Source organism: Myotis daubentonii, chromosome 6, assembly GCF_963259705.1.
Source record: "Myotis daubentonii chromosome 6, mMyoDau2.1, whole genome shotgun sequence".
Classification (NCBI taxonomy): domain Eukaryota; kingdom Metazoa; phylum Chordata; class Mammalia; order Chiroptera; family Vespertilionidae; genus Myotis; species Myotis daubentonii.
In genome coordinates this window covers 92,811,251-92,837,688 of record NC_081845.1, presented here as the reverse complement: position 1 = coordinate 92,837,688, position 26,438 = coordinate 92,811,251, and the positions used below count along the sequence as shown (strand labels likewise).

General features: G+C 41.2%; 1 protein-coding gene across 1 annotated transcript in view; it reads right to left on the bottom strand.

The window, feature by feature from the left end:
* The window catches only part of SRPK1 (SRSF protein kinase 1), a 77,576-nt gene that overhangs the window by 19,659 nt on the left and 31,479 nt on the right, over nucleotides 1-26,438 (bottom strand). Inside the window, 7 exon segments of the mRNA XM_059701848.1 lie at nucleotides 2,141-2,241; nucleotides 2,572-2,994; nucleotides 3,368-3,581; nucleotides 3,996-4,021; nucleotides 8,622-8,787; nucleotides 10,909-11,015; nucleotides 25,440-25,527. Coding sequence (XP_059557831.1) covers nucleotides 2,141-2,241; nucleotides 2,572-2,994; nucleotides 3,368-3,581; nucleotides 3,996-4,021; nucleotides 8,622-8,787; nucleotides 10,909-11,015; nucleotides 25,440-25,527 — 1,125 coding nt within the window.

Genomic DNA, 26,438 nt, shown 5'->3' with positions numbered 1-26,438 from the left:
ATATGTGACATGGCACCAGAGTTAAGCTAGGGTTTTTCAAAATGCTGACACGCCGAGCTCAAAAGGTTCGCCATCATTGGTTTAGGACTATGGTTTGTGATGGTCAGGGCAAGGGGTAGGGAGCTCATCTTGAGGTTTCTGAGAGAAGGGCTATTAACATCACCAGAAACCCCAAGGTTGGGATCTACTCTCATGGCCTGGGGGCAGTGTAATCTGGGAGGGAGAACCGAATACTTGAACTTTACCCCCAAGCCCATCCATCTGCCTAAACCAGCCGTGGGCAAACTACGGCCCCCGGGGGATCCAGCCCATTTGAAATGAATAAAACTAAAAAAAGACCGTACCCTTTTATGTAATGATGTTTACTTTGAATTTATATTAGTTCACACAAACATTCCATCCATGCTTTTGTTCCCTCCGGTCCAGTTTAAGAACCCACTGTGGCCCTGAGTCAAAAAGTTTGCCCACCCCTGGCCTAAACTCCTCCTGGGGGTAGGGGTAGGGGGCCTTGTCTATTTTATACAGCATAGGGATTTGAGAAGAAAAGTTGTTGATTTAACCAAATGCAGGGAGGAGATGCAGACGGAGCCCCCTGGCTAACCCCCTTCTGAGAGTGTTGGACAATAAACTGCCATCCCCCTCCCATTGGGGAAAAAAAAATCTTCCAGAAAATAAAACAATAGAAAATAGGAGAGAAACGTCAGAAATGATAGCACCTGCATAGGATGTCTAACATTTGAATAATGCAACTTCAGAGCTAGAAAACAGAGAACAAGGAGAAGAGAATTAAAAAAAAAAAAAATTAAGAAAATAAAACCAAGGAATTCGAATTTCACTATTGAGTCCATAGCATAATGGATGAAAACAGAGCCAGAGAGGCACACACTGCTGCAAAGTGGTGTCCCTCAGACTTCCCTGGGGAAAGGCCTCACACAAAGGTCAGGAATCAGAATGGCATTGAGCTTTAGCAGCACCAAGACAGGAAACTAAAAGACAAGAATGGAGCAATTACAACCATACTGAGGGGAAATGATTTTCAACCTAGAACTTGATGCCCAGCCAACTGATTGTAAAAGCAGAATAAAAACATTATCAGACACACAAGGCTCCCCTCTGGCTGCTCAATCTCACTGTAGATTAGCAGATGTAGGTCATCTGTAAGCCTCTTCCTTTCTTAGGAAGCTACTGAAGTTACATGTACTCCAAAAAATGGAACAAAAACAAAACCAAGAAAGATCAGAGACAGAAACAAGGGATATAAAAAGAGAGTAAACAATAACCCCCAGGACGACAGTAAAGGATCCCAAATGGCAGAAATGCAGCAGGCCGATAGGGCAATCCAAAGGATGAACACAGACAGAAGACTCCAGGTTCCAGGATAGAGATTTTTAGGGAAAAAGAAAGAATACCAAGGTATCTTTTTGTGTTAAAGTGTAAGTATTCACACCACTAGGAGAAAATGTGGGGTTGAATTAAGTGATAAGTGTACAAAGTTGTCTAAGCATGAAAGAGTGTTAGGCAGAAAAGGAAAAGGAATCCTAACACAATGCATGTTCAGTTCAGCTGAAGGTAACAGTAGAGTCCTAATAAGGAAACACAGAATAAATACCTAGCCAAAAATCATATTAAATTGGGAAGACTGGGGATGGGTGCAGTGGTGGTAAATTAGTCCTACTTTTCAGGAGGAAGAAATAATACCTAAAATTGAAAAAAAGAATTGGGAGCAATATAGTCAAGTTATTTATGAGTGAAATAAAGATAAGTACTGATGTGTGGAGACTGAAAAATTGGCAACGGGAGTAGAGAGACTCCTCCCTTAAAAACCAAGCTATCTGAAAACCCCATAATGTGGATAAAAAGGGACTCCATACTAAACCTGACAAGTCCAGTGTCTGAAAATAACCTCAGGGTGATCTGTTAATAAATGCCTAACTGGGCAGGATGGTTTCATTATATCATTCTCTCTACTTTAATAAATATATTTGAACTTTCCTATAAGAAGTAAAAAACAGTCACTAAAATGTTAACTGGCAATCTGGGTACAGAACTGAAGATGTTTTCTTCTGTTAGTAGAACTACATTCAAACCTCATTCATCACTAGTTGCTTCAAAACAAAGCACTGAGACTAGTTTAACTTACCACCCAACAGGCATTTCCAAGATCAGCAATCTTCACTTGGAGCTTCTCCGCATTCTTTGGTTCGAGGGGATTAACAAGAAAATTTCCAGCAGTAGATTTCCCTATAGACAACAGGCATTATCAATAAGACTGTTCAATGAACAGAACTACCCAAAGTTAATAAAACTCTGAGGTAATACAGCAGGCCCCCAATTGGCAACTTATAATAACCTTTCTAAGACAAAAGGAAGATAGCAACACCTTGAGTTTCCAGACTTAAAACCTTTACCTTCTTGGCTGTGCACCCATTACAGGACAATAAAATTCAGTTACCTACAGACTTACACATTTAACGTCACTTGGACACATGCTGTAAAGCTTTATTAACAAAACCCATGAAATTGATGACTATGTATGCGGGAAGTATTGGGGAAATATATCTGCATAGGTACCTTTGCTGTCCAGTGGTCCATTATGTTCTTGGTCTTGTTCATCTTCACAAGGTATCTCTGCCCGAATACTTTCTTGAAGCTGACTGATGTCCTGTTCACTGAGTGACTGGTCTACATTTGATAAAGACTGACACACCACAGTATCTGACACCTCAGAGGTTACAGGTGTACTAGAGTCTGTTTCTTGAGATGTGCTGCTGTCTCCATTTGGGGAGCTTAGGAAACTAGTTTCCTGCTTCAAATTTTGATCAGAGTCATTAGCATTATGTAGGTCATCTGTAAGCCTCAGTGTTTCTTTATTACTGTCCTCATTGTCCTCAGTATAATTAACGATTTCAATTACTCCATTGCAATTAATTTCTGCCGTACCACCCTCTACACGTTCCACAAGTGTTAGATCCTGGTCAACGGTACTTGACTCTTCTGAGGAACAAAGAGACAAAAAGGATGCATGTGTATGTGTAGGAGTGAAAGAACAGAAAAATTTCTCCACAAGATCAAAATATTTTCTAGAACTTACACAGTTATGTAAAAACACAATTGAACTAAAACCTATGTATAGAAGGACAAAGATCTTCTTATCCTTACCCAACTGCTAAATGATGCCTACGTTGCATTTCCTGAGAAAAGTTAGAAATTACATTTGAACATCACCTGCCTAACATTTATGACAAATTCTGTATTCTTACTATATAAGGACACCCCCAAAGATGTGCTGTATGCATGAAACCATTACATATAACAATGATAATGTTAAACTTTGCAATAAAGTTATTTTGTGATGCTCTATTTATACCAAGTTTTTCTTGGGTCATTTTATTAGGTGGGTTCTCTTTCAAGGGTCTTTCAACAGGACTCTCTGATTCTTCTTGCTTGTTTGGTCTTTTTTGCCCAGGGCCCGACTCTTTCTCCATTTCCTCAATTTCCTGCATTCGCTTCTCTAGTAATTCTGCCTGGCGCTTCTGCTTCTTCTTCAATTTCTTCTTCTTATTCTTTGACATTTTGTCAGCCTGGGCGGAGATTACAAACAGATAAAGCCTTCAGGTGGCTAATCCATTACCCCTAGTTGGAGATAACTGTTAACTTTAATTACTTCCTAATCAAATGTCACTCTTTCCCTGACATTTTTCATTAACTTCAAAAAAGTGTATACTCTTATCAAACCAAATAAAAATAAAATTAACAACAAATCTTGGTCCTCTGAGCAGCCTATGGGGCTGATGTACTCTCAGCCACACTCCAATTTATAGATCCCTCACCAGTACCAACTTGCCAAAGATGCATGGAATTTCTTGGAGAAAATTATAGAAGCGCAGGAATATTTTTTCCTTTGTTTTCAAATTCTAAACAAACTGTCATTGTCCATAACAGGAGAATCCCTGCCCCATAGATTAGAATTAAATACAGAAACACCTTATACTTACTGGTTTAGGCTGGGGTGCAGTACTGACTGAAAAGAAAAGAAAACCAAGTAAGAATCCTGGCATTCAGCAAAAATAAACTAATGCTCACATAAGACACCATACCAGAATGAAAAATCTCTCTTGTACAGTTTATACTGTAGAGAAAATTACTTAAGCAACTTTGATAGGAACATTTTTTAAAAGAAATAATGCATACAAAAGTTGACTAACTTAAAATAAGTTTAAATAAATTAAATTCTTCAGACAGCATAAATGCAGAGCCAATACACCATTTCTGGTTTCCACAATTAATGCTGCTAAAATCCCATTCACACATACTGCTTAAAATAGAGTATGATAGAAAACAACCCCCTCAACCCTACCCAGGATTTGCATCTAATTCTTCCCCTTATCACTTGTCAGTTTTAAATGAAGAGTGTCATCAAGAGCCATAGTAATTTGCTACATAGCATATCATGAATATTAGTTTAGCTTAGGTGAGAGGAAGAATCTTCGGGCTCCCTTTAAAACTTTTTTTTAATATATTTCATTGATTTTTTTACAGAGAGGAAGGGAGGGGGATAGAGAGTTAGAAACATAGATGAGAGAGAAACATCGATCAGCTGCCTCCTGCACGCCCCCTACTGGGGATGTGCCCACAACCAAGGTACATTCCCTTGACTGGAATCGAACCTGGAACCCTTCAGTCCACAGGCCGACACTCTATCCACTGAGCCAAACTGGTTAGGGCATCCCTTTAAAATTTTTAAAAACTGTGGCAAAAACACAGAAAATTTCCCTCTTAATCAGTAGTATTAACTGTATTCATATTGTTGGGTAAAATTTCTATAACCATTTCATTTTGGAAAAAAAAGAAAAAAAGAAATGCTATGCTCATCAAAAACTGTCCATTTCCCTCTTCTTGAGTTTTCCTTTTTAAAGGAAGCCTATGATACTTCCTATCAAAGGAAGCCTAATAACTGATACTTTCAATCTGAAGATCAAGGAAGTTCCTCAGCCCTGGCCAGTGTGACTCAGTTGGCAGGGCATCACCCTGTGCAAGGAAAGGTTGCTGGTTCAGTTCACATGCCCAGGTTGAGGGCTTGATCCACAGTAGGGGGCGCGCAGAAGAAAGCTGATCAATGTTTCACTCTTGCATTGATGTTTCTCCCTCTCTCTATCCCTTCTTCTTTCTCTAAAAACTCAATGAAAAATCTTTTTTTAAAAAAGGTCCTCAAATATAATTAAACTATTAAAATTAAAATCTGAACTTCAAATGGAAATAATTATTGTAATCACAGTAGCCAATATTTATTTAGTACATGATGTTATATGGCACAATGCCAACTGCTTTAACATGAAATTTAATCCCAGTAACTCCTGCATGAGAAAATAACGAAGTCAAATGACTCACTCAAGGAAACCCAGCTGATGATGAAGCCAGGATTCAAAATCTGTTCGCACCAGTGCTTAAACTTAAGGTGTTTTGTTTTTTTTAAATATATATTTTATTGATTTTTTACAGAGAGGAAGGGAGAGGGATAGAGAGTTAGAAATATCAACGAGAGAGAAACATGGATCAGCTGCCTCCTGCACACCCCCTACTGGGGATGTGCCCGCAACCAAGGTACATGCCCTTGACCGGAATCGAACCTGGGGACCCTTCAGTCCGCAGGCCAACGCTCAATCCACTGAGCCAAACCAGTTAGGGCAAACTTAAGGTTTTAATAGGTATTCTCGTGATCCTGCACAGATCACTGATCCATAAATGAGCATGGTAAGAGGTAAACACATCAAAAATAGCCATCAAATCACAAGAGAAAAAATTTTACATGAACCAGCTTTTACATATACAGTTGCCACAGGTTTTAACTGTGTGACTCCACTTAATTGAGGATTTTTTTCTCTTCCTAATGATTTTCTCAATAACATTTTCTTTTCTCTAGCTTACTTTTCCGTAAGAATATAGTATATAAAATATAACATACAAAATATGTATTAATCAACTATATGTTATTGGTAAGGCTTCTGGTCAACAGTAGGCTATTAGTAGTTACTTTTTGGGGGAGTCAAAAGTGTTAAGCTGACAAGAAAAAAAATATTTTAAATATATTTTTATTGATTTCAGAGAGGAAAGAAGAGGGAGAGAGAGGTAGAAACATCCATGATGAGAGAGAATCATGGATTGGCTGCCTCCTACTGGGGATCGAGCCTGCAACCCAGGCTTGAGCCCTGACTGGGAATCGAACCAGTGACCTCCTGGTTCATAGGTCGATGCTCAACCATTGAGCCACACCAGCTGGGCAAGAAAAAATTTTTTTGAGGTGTCCTAAATTAAATTATAGCAGGCTGGAGGGTGAAAGGAAGAGATGAGAGGCTAATCTCTTAACGCATGCAGGCCAAAACCAACAAATATTCCTGAAGGTATGCTGAAACTTTCAATTAATCTCCAGGTGACTATCTCAGAGAAAATAGCCTAATAGCTGACCACCAAGTGTCACTGCATCCGGTTTATGCACGATATTTCCAGAGTGTTGTACACAACCTATCTTAAAGAATAAACATTTCTTCCTTTGAACCTATCTCATAACTAGCCCTTTACCTATAACTAAATTCTTTCGAAACAACTTACATTTTCTTCCCCCTAAACTGTTTGTCTAAAAGATCCACCAATCCCAGAAGGGTAGACATTGTTGTCTTCTCCATGTAGTTCTGCTGCTGATGCTCCAGGACCCAGGCCTATTTCTGGCTAGCATGTGGCTCAATAAAACTTTTCTTTTAGAAAAGATTTGGCTATGATTTCACAAAGCAAATATTTTTAATGTATAGGGGTCTATGTGCTTAAGTCCCCAGTTGTTCAAGGGTCAACTGTACAACATATATATACCTAAAAGACACAAGCTCTAGTATTTTCCTTCCAATTATGGAAGCAATACAGAGAGTGAAAAAAATCTTTGGAAAACTGGGACTATTTTGTACACATAAGCACTTATTGTACCTTCTTGTTAAACTAGAGGCTTGATACATGAAATTCGTGCACTGGATATGTGTATGTGTGTCTTCCTCAGCCCAGCCTGCGCCCTCTCGCACTCCTGGAGCCCCTCAATAGATCGATAGATCGTCCCACTGAGGGAGGCCCCGCCCACCTGCCTCAGCGCCACACGTGGGGTAGTCTGGGCCTTCCTCTGCAGGGTGATGGCCACACACCCCCTCCCCAGACCAATCGCATCCGCCTTGGCTGACCTGGCATCAGTGCCTGTCATAGTGTGGTCGTCCAGACGTTCTGTTGTTCAGCCAATTGGTTGATTTGCATATTACACTTTTATTATTATAGATCAGCGATTCTCAACCTGTGGGTTGAGACCCCTCTGGGGGTTGAACGACCCTTTCACGGGTCGCCTAAGACCATCGGAAAACACATATATAATTACATACTGTTTTTGTGATTAATCACTATGCTTTATGTTCAATTTGTAACAATGAAATTGGGGGTCACCACATAAGGAACTGTATTAAAGGGTTGCGGCATTAGGAAGATTGAGAACCACTGTTATAGTTTAACTAGAGGCCTGGTGCACAAAAATTTGTGCACTCGGGGGGAGGGGAGGTCCCTCAGCCCGGCCTGTGCCCTCTCGCAGTCTGGGACCCCTTGGGAGATAACGACCTGCTGGCTTAGGCCTGCTCCCGGGTGGCAGAGGGCAGGCCCAATCCCTAGGTGCAGCCCCTGGTCGGGCTCAGAGCAGGGCTGATTGGGGAGTTGGGGCACCGCCCCCTCATGCACAGAGCAGGGCAGATTGGGAGGTTGTGATGCCACCCTCAGTCATGCTCAGGGTAGGGTCAATTGGGGGGTTAGGGCACCGTCCCATCACACTCAAGGCAGGGTCGATGGGGAGGTTGTGGCGCCACCCCCTGTCACGCACAGAGCAGGGCCAATCCAGGGGTTGGGGTGCTGCCCCCTGTCACACACAGAGCAGGGCCAATCAGGGGGTTTGGGCGCTGCCCCGTCACGCTGATCCCGGTGCCGGGAGGCATATTACCCTTTTACTATATAGGGTAGAGGCCTGGTGCACGGGTGGGGCCGGCTGGTTTGCCCTGAAGGGTGTCCTGAATCAGGGTGGGGGTCCCCACTGGGGTGCCTGGCCAGTCTGGGTGAGGGGCTGCGGGCTGTTTTCAGGCTGGGAGTGACTGAAGTTCCCAACTGCTCCTTTTTTTCTTTTTTTTCTTTTTTATTCTGGGCCAGCTTTACCTTGAGGCTTGGCTCCAGCTCTTAGGCCTTGGCTGAAAGTAGGTTTCTGGCCTTTGCATACAATGTTGCGAATCTGCTGGCTGAAGTCCTGCGGTATTTGTTACAATGTTTCTTAAACTGCGGGCTCAGAGGCCTGCAGCACAGGCGGGGAACGTTGGTTTCCTCCATCACTGAGGCAACCAAGCCTCATGTTAGTTTCAAGCTGCCTGGCCATCTTGGCTGACAGTTAATTTGCATATCTCGCTGATTAGCCAATGAAAAGGGTAGCGGTCGTACGCTAATTACCATGTCTCTCTTTTATTAGTGTAGAAGATGGGATTTACTTAACTGCCTAGTAATAGAATAAAAATAGAAACTTGACTTAATTGCTAATGAGAGCAAAGTCCCCAAAACAAATATACCTGCAGATCCAGAAGGTGGAGGAGCTCCAGACCGCTGCCATTCTGTGGCTTCTGCAGCCAGCCTCCGGATGTACTGTTCATTCACCGACAACAAGATGTTTTCTGGTTTAATGTCAGTGTGGATGATCCGGCACTTGCTGTGTAAGTAATCCAGACCCTGTAACACCTGTGTGGGAACAGAGCAGGAGACTTGCAAACACAAAAGACAAGTCTTTCTGGAAAAGGAAGAAATCACAATAACTTAAAAAAAAAAAAAAAAAAACTATACCAATGGCCCTGACCAGTTTTGCTCAGTAGCTAGAGCACTGGCCTGTGGACTGCAGAGTCCCAGGTTCGATTCTGGTCAAGGGCATGTACCTTGGTTGTGGGCACATCCCCAGTAGGGAGTGTGCAGGAGGCAGCTGATCCATGTTTCTCTCTCATGGATGTTTCTAACTCTCTATCCCCCTCCCTTCCTCTCTGTAAAAAAACAATAAAAATATATTTTAAAAAAAAGCTATACAAATGATGTGGTAGCTTTCCACAGAGAATAAGGTATTTTTTTAAAGCACAAAGATTAACTGTGAATTATGAATGAAGGCAAGAGCTTAACTTATTTAAAATAAAAAGTTCTTCCAAGTTTTACAAAGTGAATTCTACTTGGAGATATTTTTAAGTACATTATAAAGATTGAGGGAAAAAATGGTACATATGCCCTTTAAATACTGGAATGTACTAGTAGGTGGTGAAAGAGATTTAGGTATCTTGTAATTCAAATTTCCTTTTGATGAAGAACTTTTGCTTCCCAGTGTGGAGCTCTTTCCACCAAAACACAATGTCGAAACAAATTATTTGCCCTTTTATGTATTAATACTTTCCTGACAGTATTCTTTACTGAACACTGAAAGGTATTAATAATACTAGAAAATGCCCACAGACCTGGTCAGTGTGGCTCAGTTGGGTGTCATCCCATGCACCAAAAGGTTGCCAGTTTGATTCCCTGTCAGAGCACATGCCCAGGTTGCTGGGTCAATTCCCAGTAGGGGGCGTGCAGGAGGCAGCTGATACATGTTTCTCACATGGATGTTTCTCTCTCTCTCTCTCTCTCTTTCTTTCTCTCTCTCTCTCTCTCTCTCTCTCTCAAAAAAAAAACAACACAAAAAACCACAAACCCTCCAAAAAATCAATAAAAACATTTTTAAAAAAAGAAAAAGAAAGTGCCCATGAACAATGTTATAAAAAGAGATTGTAATGATTTGACCTGGCAATTCCTTTTCTGTTAATACTCACCTAAGGATATTTTTCCATTGATTTTTAGAAAGAGTGGAAGGGAGGGAGAGACAGAGAGAGAGAGAAACATCGATGTGGAGAGAAACATCAATCAGTTGCCTCCTGCACATGTCTGGACCAGGCAGGGCCGGAGATCAAACTGAGGTATGTGCCCTTGACTGGAATTGAACCTGAGACCCTTCAGTCTGTGGGCCAACACTGTCCACTGAGCCAAACTGACTAGGGCGACATAGCAATTCTTTAGTACCATAGAATTAGTATTTGTAACCAGAACTTCTAAATAAGGGTTCCAAATTTTCAAAAATCAGGAAGTGCACACAGCTTCCCCTCTAGTAATTATTATAGAAATTGTTTTTTGTTGTTGTTAATCCTCACCCAAAGATATGTTTCTTTTTAAAAAAAATATATTTTATTGATTTTTTTTACAGAGAGGATGGGAGAGGGATGGAGAGTTAGAAACATTGATGAGAGAGAAACATAGATCAGGGAAAACATCCCCTACTGGGGATGTGCCCGCAACCAAGGTACATACCCTTGACCGGAATCGAACCTGGGACCTTTCAGTCCGCAGGCCGACGCTCTACCCACTGAGCCAAACCGGTTACGGACCCAAAGATATTTTTCTGTTGATTTTAGAGAATAGAATTTGATGGGAGAGACAGGGAGAGAAAAACATGGATTAGTTGTCTCCTGCAGGCACCCCAACAGGTCTGGGGATTGAGCCTGCAACCAAGGTACATGCCCTTGATTGGACTGGAACCCAGGACCCTTCAGTCTGTGGGCTGACACTCTATCCACTGAGCCAAACTGGCCAGGGCTATAGAAAATGAACTGGGGGGAAATGGTTTAGATAAAATGTTTAACAACAGAATAAATACAGTGAATCCTATGGACTGAATAAAACAATTAAAACAGCCTACTTTTTAAAATAAAACTTCTATTGGAAACAGTAAACTCCTGACACTTCAAGAATATAAAAAAATAAAAATCACCACATAGAAGATACTAAGATACATACTTGCTGAATGATTTTTTTGACACAAGGCAGTGGAAGCCCTTGATAATTGGACTTGATGATCCACTTCAGCAGATGATGCCCCAAAACTTCAAACACCATGCAGATATCTAGAAGTTTATTAAGGAGGAAAAAGGGAGGCAAAATGCATTCCAACCCAATGAAAATGTTACTGTATTATTCTTTCAGTATAAAAGGTAATAGAGCTTGACTAAAAAAAAATCTAACTGTCAATATTCTGAAATTCCAAAGGTATTTAATGCTTTAGTTACTGAAAACACCCAAGAAATGGAAAATTCTGGTAGGTTCATTTATCAATAAGACTATACAAAAAAAGAAAAAAGGAAGAAAGAAATATTGCTTTAACTAGAAGATAAAGTACCAAGACTTAACCCCCAAAATGCAAATGTCAACATTTTAAATAATGTAGGAAACTGACGTGCTTTATGCTCTGTACTTTACAAAACTAGTCTCAGTTCCAGTGCCACCATGTTTTCTCTGTGTGTGAGCATCCCCATCATTGACACGCAGCAGAAATACTGCCAGCCTGGTTGTATGCAGAGCTGCAGGGATTTTAGTAGCAAGATGTTGTGACAGAACTTAGAAGACAGAACCTGAGTCACTGACGTCGTTCCTTTGTGGAGGAGAAACCAAGATGGCGGCATAGGTTAACGCTGGAGATTGCTGCCTCGAACAACCACTTCAGAAAAACAACTAAAGACAGAACAGACATCATCCAGAACCACAGGAAGGCTGGCTGAGTGGAAATTCTACAACTAGGAGGAAAGAGAATATCATACCCAGACTCAGAGGAGGCACAGTGCTGAAGTGAAATACTCAGGTGTAGAGTGCGTGCGCGGAGCGGGCTGGCGGCAGAGGGCGCGGTTGTTGTTTTCAATTGGGAGGGAGTTTCAGACTCTGAGCTCTAGATCCGGGCGAGTCTGTAGGGACCCAGACTCAAACGGGAGAAGCGGGATTGTCTGGCTTCGGTCGGAACTCGAAGGCAGCTTTCTCTCCAAGGTTTGCAGCAGTTGCTGGGACTCTGTGAGGCAGAGCCCCTAGGGACGGAACTGAGAGCAGCCATAACTGCTCGCTCCGGCCCTCCCTGTAGATCCCCGGGGACCTGCCCCGCCCAAGCCCTGCGCAGAGCCATTTGCCGGATAGCCTCAGGCAAAGGCTAGATTAGCACCGCCCTAGAGATCCAGCACAGAAGCTCTCCCACTGCAGACACAGCAGATTCTCATAGCCAGTTAGCCTGGAGGTCAAATCACCCCTGGTATTGCCGACATCAATCAAGGCTTAACTACAACAAGACTGTGCACAAAGACCACTAGGGGGTGTACCAAGAAAGCATAAAAAATGCGGAGACAAAGAAACAAGACAAAACTGTCAATGGAGGATATTGAGTTCAGAACCACACTTTTAAGGTCTCTTAAGAACTGTCTAGAAGCCACCAATAAATGTAGTGAGATCCTCAAGAAAACTAATGAGACCCTCGATGTTATGATAAAGAACCAACTAGAAATTAAGCATACACGGACTGAAATAACGAATACTATACAGACTCCCAACAGCAGACCAGAGGAGCGCAAGGATCAAGGCAAAGATTTGAAATGCGAAGAACCAAAAAACACCCAACCAGAAAAGCAAAATGAAAAAAGAATCCGAAAATACGAAGATAGTGTAAGGAGCCTCTGGGACAACTTCAAGCGTACCAACATCAGAATTATAGGGGTGCCAGAAGATGAGAGAGAGCAAGATATTGAAAACCTATTTGAAGAAATAATGACAGAAAACTTCCCCCACCTGGTGAAAGAAATAGACTTACAGGTCCAGGAAGCGCAGAGAACCCCAAACAAAAGGAATCCAAAAAGGACCACACCAAGACACATCATAATTAAAATGCCAAGAGCAAAAGACAAAGAGAGAATCTTAAAAGCAGCAAGAGAAAGAAACTCAGTTACCTACAAGGGAATACCCATACGACTGTCAGCTGATTTCTCAACAGAAACTTTGCAGGCCAGAAGGGAGTGGCAAGAAATATTCAAAGTGATGAATACCAAGAACCTACAACCAAGATTACTTTATCCAGCAAAGCTATCATTCAGAACTGAAGGTCAGATAAAGAGCTTCACAGATAAGGAAAAGCTAAAGGAGTTCATCACCACCAAACTAGTATTATATGAAATGCTGAAAGGTATCCTTTAAGAAGAGGAAGAAGAAAAAGGTAAAGATACAAATTATGAACAACAAATATGCATCTATCAACAAGTGAATCTAAGAATCAAGTGAATAAATAATCTGGTGATCATAATAGAATCAGGGACATAGAAAGGGAATGGACTGACTATTCTTGGGGGGGAAAGGGGTGTGGGAGATGTGGGAAGAGACTGGACAAAAATCGTGCACCTATGGATGAGGACAGTGGGTGGGGAGTGAGGGCGGAGGGTGGGGCGGGAACTGGGAGGAGGGGAGTTATGGGGGGGGAAAAGAGGAACAAATGTAACAATCTGAACAATAAAGATTTAATTAAAAAAGAAGAAGAAGAAGAAGAAGAAGAAGAAGAAGAAGAAGAAGAAGAAGACGACGACGACGACGACAGAACCTACACAGAACCTAGAGACAGAAGAACTTCGCTGGAGAGAACATGGCAAAAGATCCTGGACAGAAACTGGCAAAAGATCCTAGAGACAGAACCTAGCGAGAGAACCTGGATAGAACATGGCAAGAGAACCTGACTAGAACCTGGTGACTGAACCTGGCTGGAGAACCTGGACAGAACCTGGCTGGAGAACCTAGCGAGGGAACATGGCTACAGAACCTGGCTGGAGAACCTGGAGAACCTAGCAAGAGAACATGGACACAGAACCTGGCTGGAGATCCTAACCAGAACTTCACTGGAGAGCCTGACCAGAACTTGGCTAGAGATCCTGGCTAGGCTGCTGATCAACTGAAAAAAAAAAAAAAATGTTGTTATCTTCTATCTCTAGAAATTTCTACATAAATTGGAAAATCAAAAACACACATGTAATAATGACCTAGTGCCCAAACTTCGTTTTAAATTTTCCACTAAAGAAAACCCTGGTTCCTTGAAGAAATGGCCAAATCCAGGGTGAACCTGGACCATTTTGCTGTGCCAGCAGGAAAAATGTCAAGAATAAACAAATCAGTTTGAAGATGTCATTAATCAAAATTGAGAACATTTTAATGAGTGAAGTTATGAATTAACTTATAAATTAAAAATAGAATGAGTCCAAATGGATACTACAACAATGTATCAGGAGACAGGAAATACCTCTTTTTAGAGAAAAAGTCGAGTAATAAATATACAAAGTATGACAGAAATAGAAAGCCACAATTTTACAATGACTATAATAACCGGTTCAGGTAAAAATCACTGAATACTAAAACTAAACTACCGAATGAAAAACTATTGGGAAAACTGAAACAATATCACCCCAAAGATTGCTTATTAATTATAAAAAGAAAAAGGTACTTTTAACCAGAGAAATCTGGAAAACACTGCCATAACCTACTGAGCAAACTATCACTGCCAATGATGAAGCACAAATTCACATCATGTGCCCCCTGAGAAGAACAAAACATCATCCATCTAGTGCGCCTGACAAAAATGATTTAACCTCAATTTAACTATGAGGAAACAATTAGACCAATCCAAATTAAGAGACAAAACATTCTTTGGAAAAATTAGTAAAAAAGTTAATGCTGTGGGAAGTATTCTAAATTAAAGATTAAAGGGAAATGACTATCTCAGAGAAATAGAAATAAAAATTACAGTAAGATAACATTCAAACTCACTAGAATGACTAAAATAAAAAGACTAACATAACCAAATGTAAGTGAGAATGTGGAGCAATTAAAACTCTCATATTAAGTTAGTAGAAATGTAAAATAGTACTACCACTTTGGAAAACTGGTTGGAGTTAAACATACAACTAGGAAATCTTTTTCAGGCAAGGTGAAGTAACAGAACTGGATTTACCCTCTTGCTTGAAATGACAACAAAAGCAGACAAAATACATAAAATAACAGATTTTAAGACCCTGGACATCAGGCATGAAGTCAGTGATCTCTGAGAGAAGGTAAGTAAATGAGCTGAAGCCTACGGTTCTTCCATCTTACTGCCTCGAGATTTTCCAGGCAGACCCCTTAAGGCAGCGGTTCTCAACCTGTGGGTCGCGACCCCTTTGGGGGTCGAACGACCCTTTCACAGGGGTCGCCTAAGACCATTGGAAAACACATATATAATTACATATTGTTTTTGTGTTAATCACTACGCTTTAATTATGCTTCAATTTGTAACAATGAAAATACATCCTGCATATCAGATATTTACATTATGATTCATAACAGTAGCAAAATTACAGTTATGAAGTAGCAACGAAAATAATTTTATGGTTGGGGGTCACCACAACATGAGGATCTGTATTAAAGGGTCGCAGCATTAGGAAGGTTGAGAACCACTGCCTTAAGGTAAACATATGGAACTGAGTCTTGAGAGACTAAGGCAGCTCAAGATACCAGAGAGTAGAGAGCTGCAGAAAAAGAGAAGCCTGGAGATTGTAGAGGGAGCCCCTCAAGTATTTAGCAGTGTATTAATCAGAATAGGTATATGAGGAAACTACCAGAGGCAGACAGAAAAGAAATCACCTGGAAGGATTAGAGGAAACAGTGCCCAGCATTCCCTGGGGTACCAACAGTGTGTGCTCTCATTAAAAAGACTAGAAAAATTCAGTCGTACTTGTGGTCCAGAAATGAAACCTCACGTATATGGTCAATTAATTTACGACAGAATAGTCAAGATTATACAATGGGGAAAAAAACAATCTCTTCAATACATGGTGTTGAGAAAACTGGACAGCCACATGCAAAAGACCACTAAACTCAAAATCAACTCAAAATGAATTAAAGCCTTAACCGTAAGACCTGAAACCATAAAACTCCTAGAAGAAAATATAGGGGATAGCTCTGTGACATTGGTCTCAGTGAAGATTTTTTTTAAATTTGACAAGAAAAGCAAAGGCAACAAAAGTAAAAATAAACACGTGGGACTACACCTAACAAAAATCTGCACAGCAAAGGAAACCATCAATTAAATGCAAAAGCAACCTATAGCATGAGAGAAAATATTTGCAAACCAATATCAGATTAAGAGGACAGTATCTAAAATATATAAATAAGTTGTTCTGGCTGGGTAGCTCAGTTGGTTGAAACATCGTCCCGGTATGCCAAGGTTGCAGGTTCAATCCCTGGTCAGGGCACATATAAGAATCAAACAATGAATGCATTAATAAGTGGAAACACAAATGGATGTTTCTCTCTCAACAAAATATATAAACAAGTTATATAACTCAATAGAAAACAACCCCAATCCGATTAAAAAATGAGCAGAGGGTTTGAATAGAAAAATTTTTCAAAGATGACAAAATGATGGGTAACAGGTACAATAATAAGGGAAATGCAAATCCAAACCACAATGAGACATTACCACACACCCCTTAGAATGGCTATTATGAAATAGACAAGAGATAAGTGTTGGTGAGGATGTGAAGCAGAGAACTCTTGTGCACTGTTGATGCAGCCACTATGGAAAACAACATGGAATTTCTTCAAAAAATTAAAAATACAATTACCATATGATCTAGAAATTCCATTTCTGAGTATTTATCTGAAGGAAACAAAAACACCATGACAAAGAGATATCTGGAAGCCCATGTCATTGCAGCATTATTTACAACAGCCAAGACATAGAAACAACCTAAGTGTTCATTGAGGGGTGAACTGGATGAGTGGATAAAGAAGAGGTAGTACATACACACAATGGAATATTCAGCCATAAAACAGAAGAAAATCCTGCCATTTGTGACAACATGAATAGGCCTTGAGGGCATTATGCTAAGTGAAAAGTGTCAGACAGAGAAAGACAAATACTAGATATCAATTATATGTGGTATCTAAAAAACAAAAACTCCCCAAATTTATAGATAAGAACAGATTGATTGTTGCCACAGGTGAGGAAATAAGTGAAGGTGGCCAAAAGGCACAAACTTCTAGTTATGATACTATTCTGCATATTAACATTATGTTGTATATCCAAAACTAATACAGTATTATATCTCATAGCCCAAGACTGAACACTGCTCTGGATCTATCTAACAAGTCATAAAAGTAAAATCTGAAAAGGATCAAACTATTTCCAAGTAAAACAACTGCTTCCCAGAGCAAGCTCAAGATATATAGGAATAAAAAATATTCAGCAGACCTAGCCAGTTTGGCTCAATGGATAGTGTGTTGGCTTGCAGACTGAAGGGTCATGGGTTCAATTCCAGTCAAGGGAACATGCCCAGGTTGTGGGCTCGATCCCCAGTATGGGGCATGCAGGAGGCAGCCAATCAATGGTTCTCTATCATCACTGATGTTTCTATCTTTCCCTCTCCCTTACTCTCTGAAATAAAAACATATTCAAAAAAAAAAAAAAAAGAAAAAGAAAGAGGCTCTTAAAAAAAAAAAAAATCAGCAGCCAAGATGGTAAAAAAAATCACAATGTCTCAAAGATTACCAGGCAGCTAACTGACCCAGAACTGTAACCAAAATCAGGATTAACAGACAAGAACATTAAACATTATAACTGTATTCTATATATTGAAAAGCGTGGACATAGAAGATATAAAAAAATAGACCCAAATAGAACCTCTGAGATGAAAACATGCTGGATAGGATAAATAGCAGATAAAGCACTGCAGAATAAGATTAGTGAACTTGAACGCATAGCAAAAGAAACTATGCAAAGTGAAAAACAGAAAAAAAGTACAAACAAACCAACTGACACCCACAAGAGTAAGCGGTAGGGGCAACTTAAAGTGACCCCCCAAAAAGGGAAGAACAACAAATAAAGGTTTTGTTCTTTACAATAGATCAAAAAATTACAAAAATAACAGCAGTGATCAACCCAGTATCAAAGTACACTCCTAGTGCTTAGATTCTATTTGCCATTTTCCACTATAAAAGGAGTTATGACTTCTCAGAGAAATGGATGATTCCAGATTTGGACCAGAAATGTATAAGTGAATCTGAAACATCTTCATGTGACAAATTATAAAAAACTGTCAAGACATTATGTGGATCCTGACTCAAATAAGAAACAAAACAAAACAAAAACAAAAAACAAAACTAAAAGAAAAAAACATGAGACATTTAGAGAGACTGAAACATTGACTAGATACTGAATTTCAAAGAAATTGGTCTCAATTTTTAAAATAATATTTTTTATTGGTTTCAGAGATCAAGGGAGAGGGAGAGATAGAAACATCAATGAGAGAATGATTGATTGGCTGTCTCCTGTATGCCCCCTACTGGGGATTAAGCCCACAACCTGTGCACATGCCCTGATTGGGTACAGAACTGTGACCTGGTTCATAGGTCAACAACCAATTATTTTTAGATATAATAATTATGTTAAAGTTGTATTTTAAGAGTCCTTGTCTTTTGGACATATACTCTAAAAACAATTACGGATGAAAGAATATATCTAATATTGGTCACAAAATTATCAGGAGGTAGAGATAAAACAATATTGGCTCTCAGTTGATAATGGCTGAAATGGGTAATGGATCTGTGGGGATTCATTAAACTATTCTATTTTTGTATATGTAAAATACATCAAAACAGAATTTTTAAAAGTGTAGACGGCTTGCCCAGCCATGTGGGGTTCAGTGGTTGAGTGTCGACCTCAAGATATTTGACTCCTGGTCAGGGCATATGCCTGGGTTGTGGGCTTGATCCCAGTAAGGGGGTGGGGGGGCATGAAGACGGCAGCTAATGATGATTCTCTCTCATCATTGATGTTTCTCTCTCTCCCTCTCCCTTCCTTTCTGAAATCAATAAAAAGAAATAAGTTTAGAAGTGCAGATTGCTTAAAAACAAACACATATGCAAAGACAGCGATCAAATATGCAGACCTTTCTTAGATCTCCTACCAGTGCCAGACTGGAAATACATTCACCTGGAATTACCAATTGAGGTCCAGCTGAGGAGGAGACATACCAAGGAAGGACACAAAACCCCTGGAAACTGAAAGGAAGGGCAAGGCTGCAAGAGGGACTGAACCAGCCCCCATAGGCAGTAGGTCAAAAGTGAAGAGGGAGCCCTCCACTACGGGATGGTATTTTCAGGAGGTCCAAGATACTGCACCACTGGGTCCTAAAAAACACTTACTACATAAGACCATCCCATGAAGACTGGAGGCATAGCAGTTTGACCTAATACCTAGAAACAAATACAAAGGGACAGAAAAAATGGGGAGACAAACAACCAACCAACAAATGAAACTGAAGACGGAATCACCAGAAAATGAACTAAATGAAATGGAGGCAAGCAATTTGTCAGATAAGAATTCAAAGTAATGGTTATAAGAGTGCTCAAAGAGCTTAGTAAGAACTTAAGGAGAACGATATGGAACTTATTGAGAACTACACCAGCATTAAAAAAAAAGGTAGAAACCATAAATAAAAATCTATCGGAAATGATGACATAACTAAAAGAAAGAATAGCCTGTAAGGAATCAACAGCAGGCTAGAAGAAGTGGAGGACTGAATCAGTGAATTAAAAGACAAGATAGGAAAAAACATCCATTCACAGCAACTGAAAAAAAAAAAAAAAAAAAGCAGGAGAATTCAAGGGAGCTTTGGGACAATGAAATCTAACAACATTCACCTCAAAGGAGTGCCACAAGGAGAAGAATCTGAGTAAGGATAGATAGAGAATCTGTTTGAAGAAGTAATGACAGAAGACTTCCCTGACCTGGTGAAGAAAAAGTCACACAGGGCCAAGGAACACAGAAAGTATCAATAAAGATGAATCCAAAAAGACCCACAACAAGACACATCATAAATGGCAAATGCTAAAGACAAAGAATCTTAAAAGCTGCAAGATGAGAGACAGAAAATTACCTATAAGGAAATTACCATTAGACTGTCAGCTGATTTCTCAATAGAAACACTTTAGGCTAGAAGGGAATCATGGCAGGAAGTATACAAAATAATGAAAAGCAAGTGACTATATCCAAGACGAATTCATGCACCAGTGGGGTCCCTTGGCCTGGCATGCGGGATCCGGCAGAAATCGGCTCTCCCAAGGTGTCCCGGATTGTGAGAGGGCGCAGGCCAGGCTGAGGGACCCCACTGGTGCACGAAAGGGGCCAGGGAGGGACACAGGAGGGCTCCAGGGTGTGTCCAGCTCACCTCGCTCAGTCCCCAATCGGCCAGACCCCAGCAGCAAGGTAACCTACCAGTTAAAGTGTCTTCCCCCTTGTGGTCAGTGCACGTCATAGCAAGCGGTTGAGCAGCCTTTGCATATCATTAGCATATTATGCTTTGATTGAACAGACAACCGGATGACCGGACACTTAGCATATCAGGCTTTTATTATATAGGGTAGCTAAGATCTGGAAACAGCCCATTAGTAGCTGAGTGGATAAAGAAGTTGTGATACGTTTACACAATGAAATACTATGCAGTTGTAAAAAAAGAACCTCTTACCCTTTGAGACAACATGGAGGGACCTGGAGAGTATTATGCTAAGTGAAATAGGCCAGTCAGAGAAAGACAAATATCACATGATCTCACTTACATGTAGAATCTAATGAACAACATAAAGTAACCAATAAAATAGATCCAGAAACATGGAAGCATGCAATAGACTGAATTAAATGCATATATACATAACCCATGGACACAGACAGTAGTACAGTAAAGGCCTGGTGAGGGTGCTCAAGTAGAAAGGTAAGGGGTTAATGAGGGAAAGAGGGGAACACTAGTAATACTTTCAATAATAAAGATATACACACAGATACAGAAAAACCCAGGAAACAGAATTTTTAATTTATTTGCTTATATTCTTAGTTTTCAACCTTAAATTTTATTTATTGAGAGAAGCATTGCAATATGGCAACAATGTTATTTTAATTTGTAAGGAGTGATATAAAATTGACCAAATATTTGGTAGCTTAGAAAACAAAAATAATTGGATAAAATATCAAAAAGATATATGAAAAAACATTTTTTAGGGAGATGGTGTAAAGAAAAACAAACAAAAGCCTTTTAAATGAAGTAAGAGCCATATTTAGTGTGCATTCTGAACAAGAGGAGCTAGCAAAAGAGTCAAAATACATACTAAGGAAAAAAGTATCCTAAAGACATAGATCACATACATGGCCAAAAATGACACTCACTGGCTAGTGTCCATATTATGTACAGACCAGCTCTTCCTTCTTAGTCATTCCTCTCACTATCCATAGAAGTAGAATGAACAAATTGTTATAGAAGTCTACATACCTAACTTTCTAGCTCAGGGCTCTTTATATTTCTAGATGCCTGGTGCACAAATTTGTGCATGGGTGAGGTCCCTCGGCCTGGCTGGTGATCAGGGCTGATGGGGGGGCGGGGGGGGAGAGGGGCAGCTGGCTGGGGGTAGAGACCGCAGGAGGTTGGCTGGCCACCCCCCCCCCAATTGGGGCCAATGGGGGGGGCCGGGGGGACTGGAGGCTGGGGAGAGGGATTGTGGAAGGTTAGCCAGCTGGGGGGAGGTACTGAGGGATGTTGGCAAGCTGTGGGAGGTTGGCTATGGGAGCGCACTGATCACTGGGGGGTAGCTCCTGCATTAAGCATCTTCCACTTGGTGGTCAGAGTGCATCATAGCAACTGGTCGACCAGTCGTTCGGTCGCTTAGGCTTTTATGTATATAGAATATGTAGATACTAGAGGCCCGGTGCACAAAAATTTGTGCACTTGAGGGGGGGGGGTCCCTCAGCCCGGCCTGTGCCCTCTCGCAGTCTGGGACCCCTCAGGGGATGACCACCTGCTGGCTTAGGCCCGCTCCCCGGGGGGATTGGGCCTAAGATGGCAATCAGACATCCCTCTGGCAGCCCGGCAACCCTTGGAGGATGTCCACTTGCCAGCGGGGAGCAGGCCTAAACTGTAGTCGGACATCCTTTAACACTGCTGAGGAGGCAAGAGAGGCTCCCACCACCACTGCTGTACTGGCAGCCATCAGCCTGGCTTGTGGCTGAGCAGAGCTCCTCCCATGTGAGAGCGACCTGACCACCAGAGGGCAGCTCCTGCATTGAGAGTCTGCCCCCTGGTGGTCAGTGTGTCATAGTGACCAGTCGTTCCCAGTCTTTCTGCTGTTAGGGTCAGTTTTCATATTACCCTATTACTATATAGGATAGAGGCATGGTGCACGGGTGGAGGCCGGCTGGTTTGCCCTGAAGGGTGTCCTAGATCAGGGTAGGGGTTCCGCTTGGGTGCCTGGCCAGCCTGGATGAGGGGATGACGGCTGTTTGCAGCTGGTCACACCCCCTGCAGGGTGGGGGTCCCGCTTGGGTGCCTGGCCAGCCTGGATGAGGGGATGATGGCTGTTTGCAGCTGGTCACACCCCCTTCAGGGTGGGGGTCCTCACTGGGGTGCCTGGCCAGCCTGGATGAGGGGATGATGCCTGTCTGCAGCTGGTCACACCCCCTTCAGGGTGGGGGTTCCCACTGGGGTACCTGGCCAGTCTGGGTGAGGGGCTGAGGGCCGTTTTCAGGCTGGCAGGTGACTGAAGCTCCCAACCTCTCCTTTTTTTCTTTTTTATTCTGGGATTTATTTACCTTCTATGGCTGTCACTGGAACTGAGAGCCAGCTTTAGCTCTGAGGCTTGGCTCCAGCTCTGAGACCTCGGCTGCTGAAAGCAGGTATCTGGGTTTGGGTTCTATAATTGTAACACTGTTGTGGTCCTGCTGCTCCAGCTCTGCCGGCTGAAAGCAGGTTTCTGGGGATTGTTTAACTTCTATAATTGCAACATAATTGCTTAGAGTGCAAGCTCAGAGGCTGGCAGCGGCAGGCGGGGAACCTTGGCTTCCTGTATCACTGGAGCAAGCAAGCCTTCTGTTCGCTTCAGCTGCCTGGCTGCCAGCTGCCATCTTGGTTGGCAGTTAATTTGCATATCTCGCTGATTAGCCAATGGGAAGGGTAGCGAAGTTAATTACCATGTTTCTCTATTATTAGATAGGATGAGAAAGGCTACTGCTCCAGGGAAAAAGCAGTATATAGAAAAAAAAGTCAGACGTATAGTTTCATGATGTATGTCTGCACAGTGAAAAGAGATGAGGGGCAGGAAACTAACTCATTAACCCTTAACTCAGTGCTCTGAGTTTTATCCTTTTCAATCTATAGCAGCAGATATCAGTAGCCAAGAGAGCCAAGAAGGAGGAAGGGCAGAGAGAAATGGCTAAGGACAAAGAAATAAATTTAAAAAATAGGGATTAAATTAATAGAAACTACAGAGAAACCACCTGGTAAGTTTTGAAAATATCTTGGAGCTTGAAATTCAAATCTATTAAGATATTTCAATAATTTTCAAAAAGTTTTCTAGTTTTGGGTCAAATAAAGGCAATGAACATTACTGAGGAGAGGACATTATTAGAATACTAGGGGCCCGGTGCACGAAATTCGTGCACTGTGTGTGTGGGGGGGGGGGGAGGGAAGTGTCCCTCAGCCCAGCCTGCCCCCTCTCACATACTGGGAGCCCTCAGGCGCTGATCCCCATCACCCTCCAATCACAGGATCGGCCCCTTGCCCAGGCCTGACGCCTCGGCCAGAGGAGTTGACCTCATCACCCTCCGATCACCAATCACCGGATCGGCCCCTTGACCAGGCCTGAGGCCTCCGGCAGAGGTGTCAGGCCTGGGCAGGGGACCCCCAGCTCCCCGCTGTTGCAGGCTCCGCCCCTGCCCAGGCCTAATGCCTCTGGCCTAGGCGTCCGGCCCGGGCAGCGGGGACCTGCAGTGGCAGCGGGGAGCGCCGCGATTGCGTGGGCTCTGCCCCTGCAGGACGCCTCTGGCTGAGGCATCCGGCCCGGGCAGCGGGGACCCGCAGCTGCAGCGGCCTCGCGATCGTGGGCTTTGCTTTAGGCCCAGGCAAGGGACCCCTAGCTCCTGGGACTGCCAGCTTCGACCGTGCCCAGGTCCCATCGCTGGCTCCACCCCTACTTCCTGCTATCACTGGCCAGGGCGGAAAAGGCGCCTGATTCTCTGATCATGGCTGGGGGGCAGGGCAGAGGCGGCCCTGGGGCCGCCTCTGCCCTGCCCCCCAGTTCTTAGCTCCCCCTTGGGTTTCCGATCACTGTCATTGGCAGGGTGCTTCTTCCTGCTTTCCCTTTCGCCTCCCTGCATTGTGCCTACATATGCAAATTAACCGCCATCTTGTTGGCAGTTAACTGCCCATCTTAGTTGGCAGTTAATTTGCATATAGCCCTGATTAGCCAATGAAAAGGGTAGCGTCGTACGCCAATTACCATTTTTCTCTTTTATTAGTGTAGATGTCTTATTAGAATAGTTTTATTTGTAACTTTTCCAAATTAGTAAAGAAATCTAGTACGAGACAAGATCAAAAAATCGGGAAACAGAATTAATGGCCATCATGAGATCCTGTGTATGTTTTTATTTCTTGGTTAGCCTTCCTACTAATTTGAACACACACATACACAGTAAGCCAACAAAAAGTGACCACAATGGACCCAAGATACTGTTTTAAAATGGGATGATTCTTACAAGTTTTCCTTAGGGAATAGGGATGTAAGTTTCACTTCAAGGAAATAACTCACAACTAACTACAGAATGACAGATAAAATATTTTCACATCACCTGTTCTCTCTGCTTTCCTATCTTTTCTTTTTGCTTCTCTGTTCATATCTCTTACCATAGTCCACATGATATTACAGAACCATATGCAGTCTGTCTCCTTAAAAAAAGATCATCGCTTGCAATTAAGAATGTTAAGAGAAGCTAAACATATAGGGAAATAGAATGATATATGAAAAGTCTTTTCTTTACATTTTTAAATAGTTTATGAATAAGCAGTTTTAGACTCTCCAATCCGAGTGAGATGCTATCATTCATTCTGAAAAGTCTGATAGGCCTTTATTAACACAGCTGTTACAACAACCTTTCAATTAGTTCACTGCATGTCACTCTGAAATTACCTCAAAGAAAATCAGCTGAGCTTCCCTCCAACTATAAAATTCTAAGGATCTGGATAAAATCATAAAACAAGTCAGTTTTTCATTGATAGTATGTGAACAATCACACCTGCTTAGGTTATAAACATTTAACTACACACACAACCTCTTCAATGTTTACCCAGAATTTATTATGAAAAATTACTTTATTAAAATTTCTGTGCTGATAAAAATCATAGAACCTCCTCTTACTAATACAAAGCTATTTTCTAAAAAAGTTGTTTTCCCTTTGGCTTAATTGGGCTGAAAAGGGGGAAAAGCCTAAAATAATACCCTGAAATATCACAATATATAAAGACAGATATGATTCACATCTGTGGTCAGAAATTTATAAGAAAAGAAAGTAGTTTGATTTTAGTTTGCCTTCAGAAAAGAGACCAATGCTGTTTTACAAGTCTGGTTCCTTTTTTGGGATAAAGTTAATTCATGATTTATTTTTCAATAGGTTTTAAAAAGGATACGTGTTCCATTAACTCCTGATATTTTAAAGTCATCTAGAAGTTGAACAACCATTTCTTTATTTGGATCATTAGGGTCTGAATTTCGCACCTATAATGGGGAAGACAGTATTCAGTAAAAAGGAAAGCACTGAAATAAGCCAAATGGCTACCTGCAGCAAATATAATAAAAGATTAATTACTCCAAGAAACAGCAAATTTATGAGAAAAACATTAAAATTTTATTAGCTAAAATAGATAAAGAATTTAATTCACAAAAGGAAATGCATCAAAAAAGACTATTATACTAAATCGACCATTTTTCTACTCAAAGCACAATTCCCAAATTAACTGCTGGTAACCAGGCTACGAGGAATTAAGCTTTGGCAGGATGCACATCAACCACAGCACTAACCACATGGTTTATTCAAGCTGATATTTTTGTTCAAAGATAAACTTTCTCAATGAAGGAAACAATACAGTAATTTACTTTTGGGCACAAACTCCTTATTCTGTCACAGACTGATACTTTGAAAAATACTTCCTGGTCTTACAAATGAAACATTTAAAGTTCAGAAGAAAGAAAATGAAGAGTTGGAGGATATATTGGGATAGAACTGATCCTAAAACCTAGGTTTTCTAACTCTGACTTTAAGCTCCTTCTACTACATTGGAATTTTCTAATAAAACTGAATGTAAGTTTTTGTTAAATATACTTAAGTTTTCAAATATAAAGGAATTAATACAATGTTTATTTTTATAACATCTAAAAACATAAAATAGGTATTTATTTATTAGCACAACTTTCCTTTTAACCATAGTAGGAAAGAAAAACATTCTTTGTGCTATCTGGCACATAAAACATGTTCAATAAACATTTTTATTTGTAAGTTTTTTTTGATGTGTATGAGAGCATGCATATTCCATCAGTTCCCTACCACATGCACAGAATGTTGTGTCTCCTCTACTTGTTTAAAGATATTGAAACTTTATAGTAAATATTATCCATGCTAAAGAATTTAC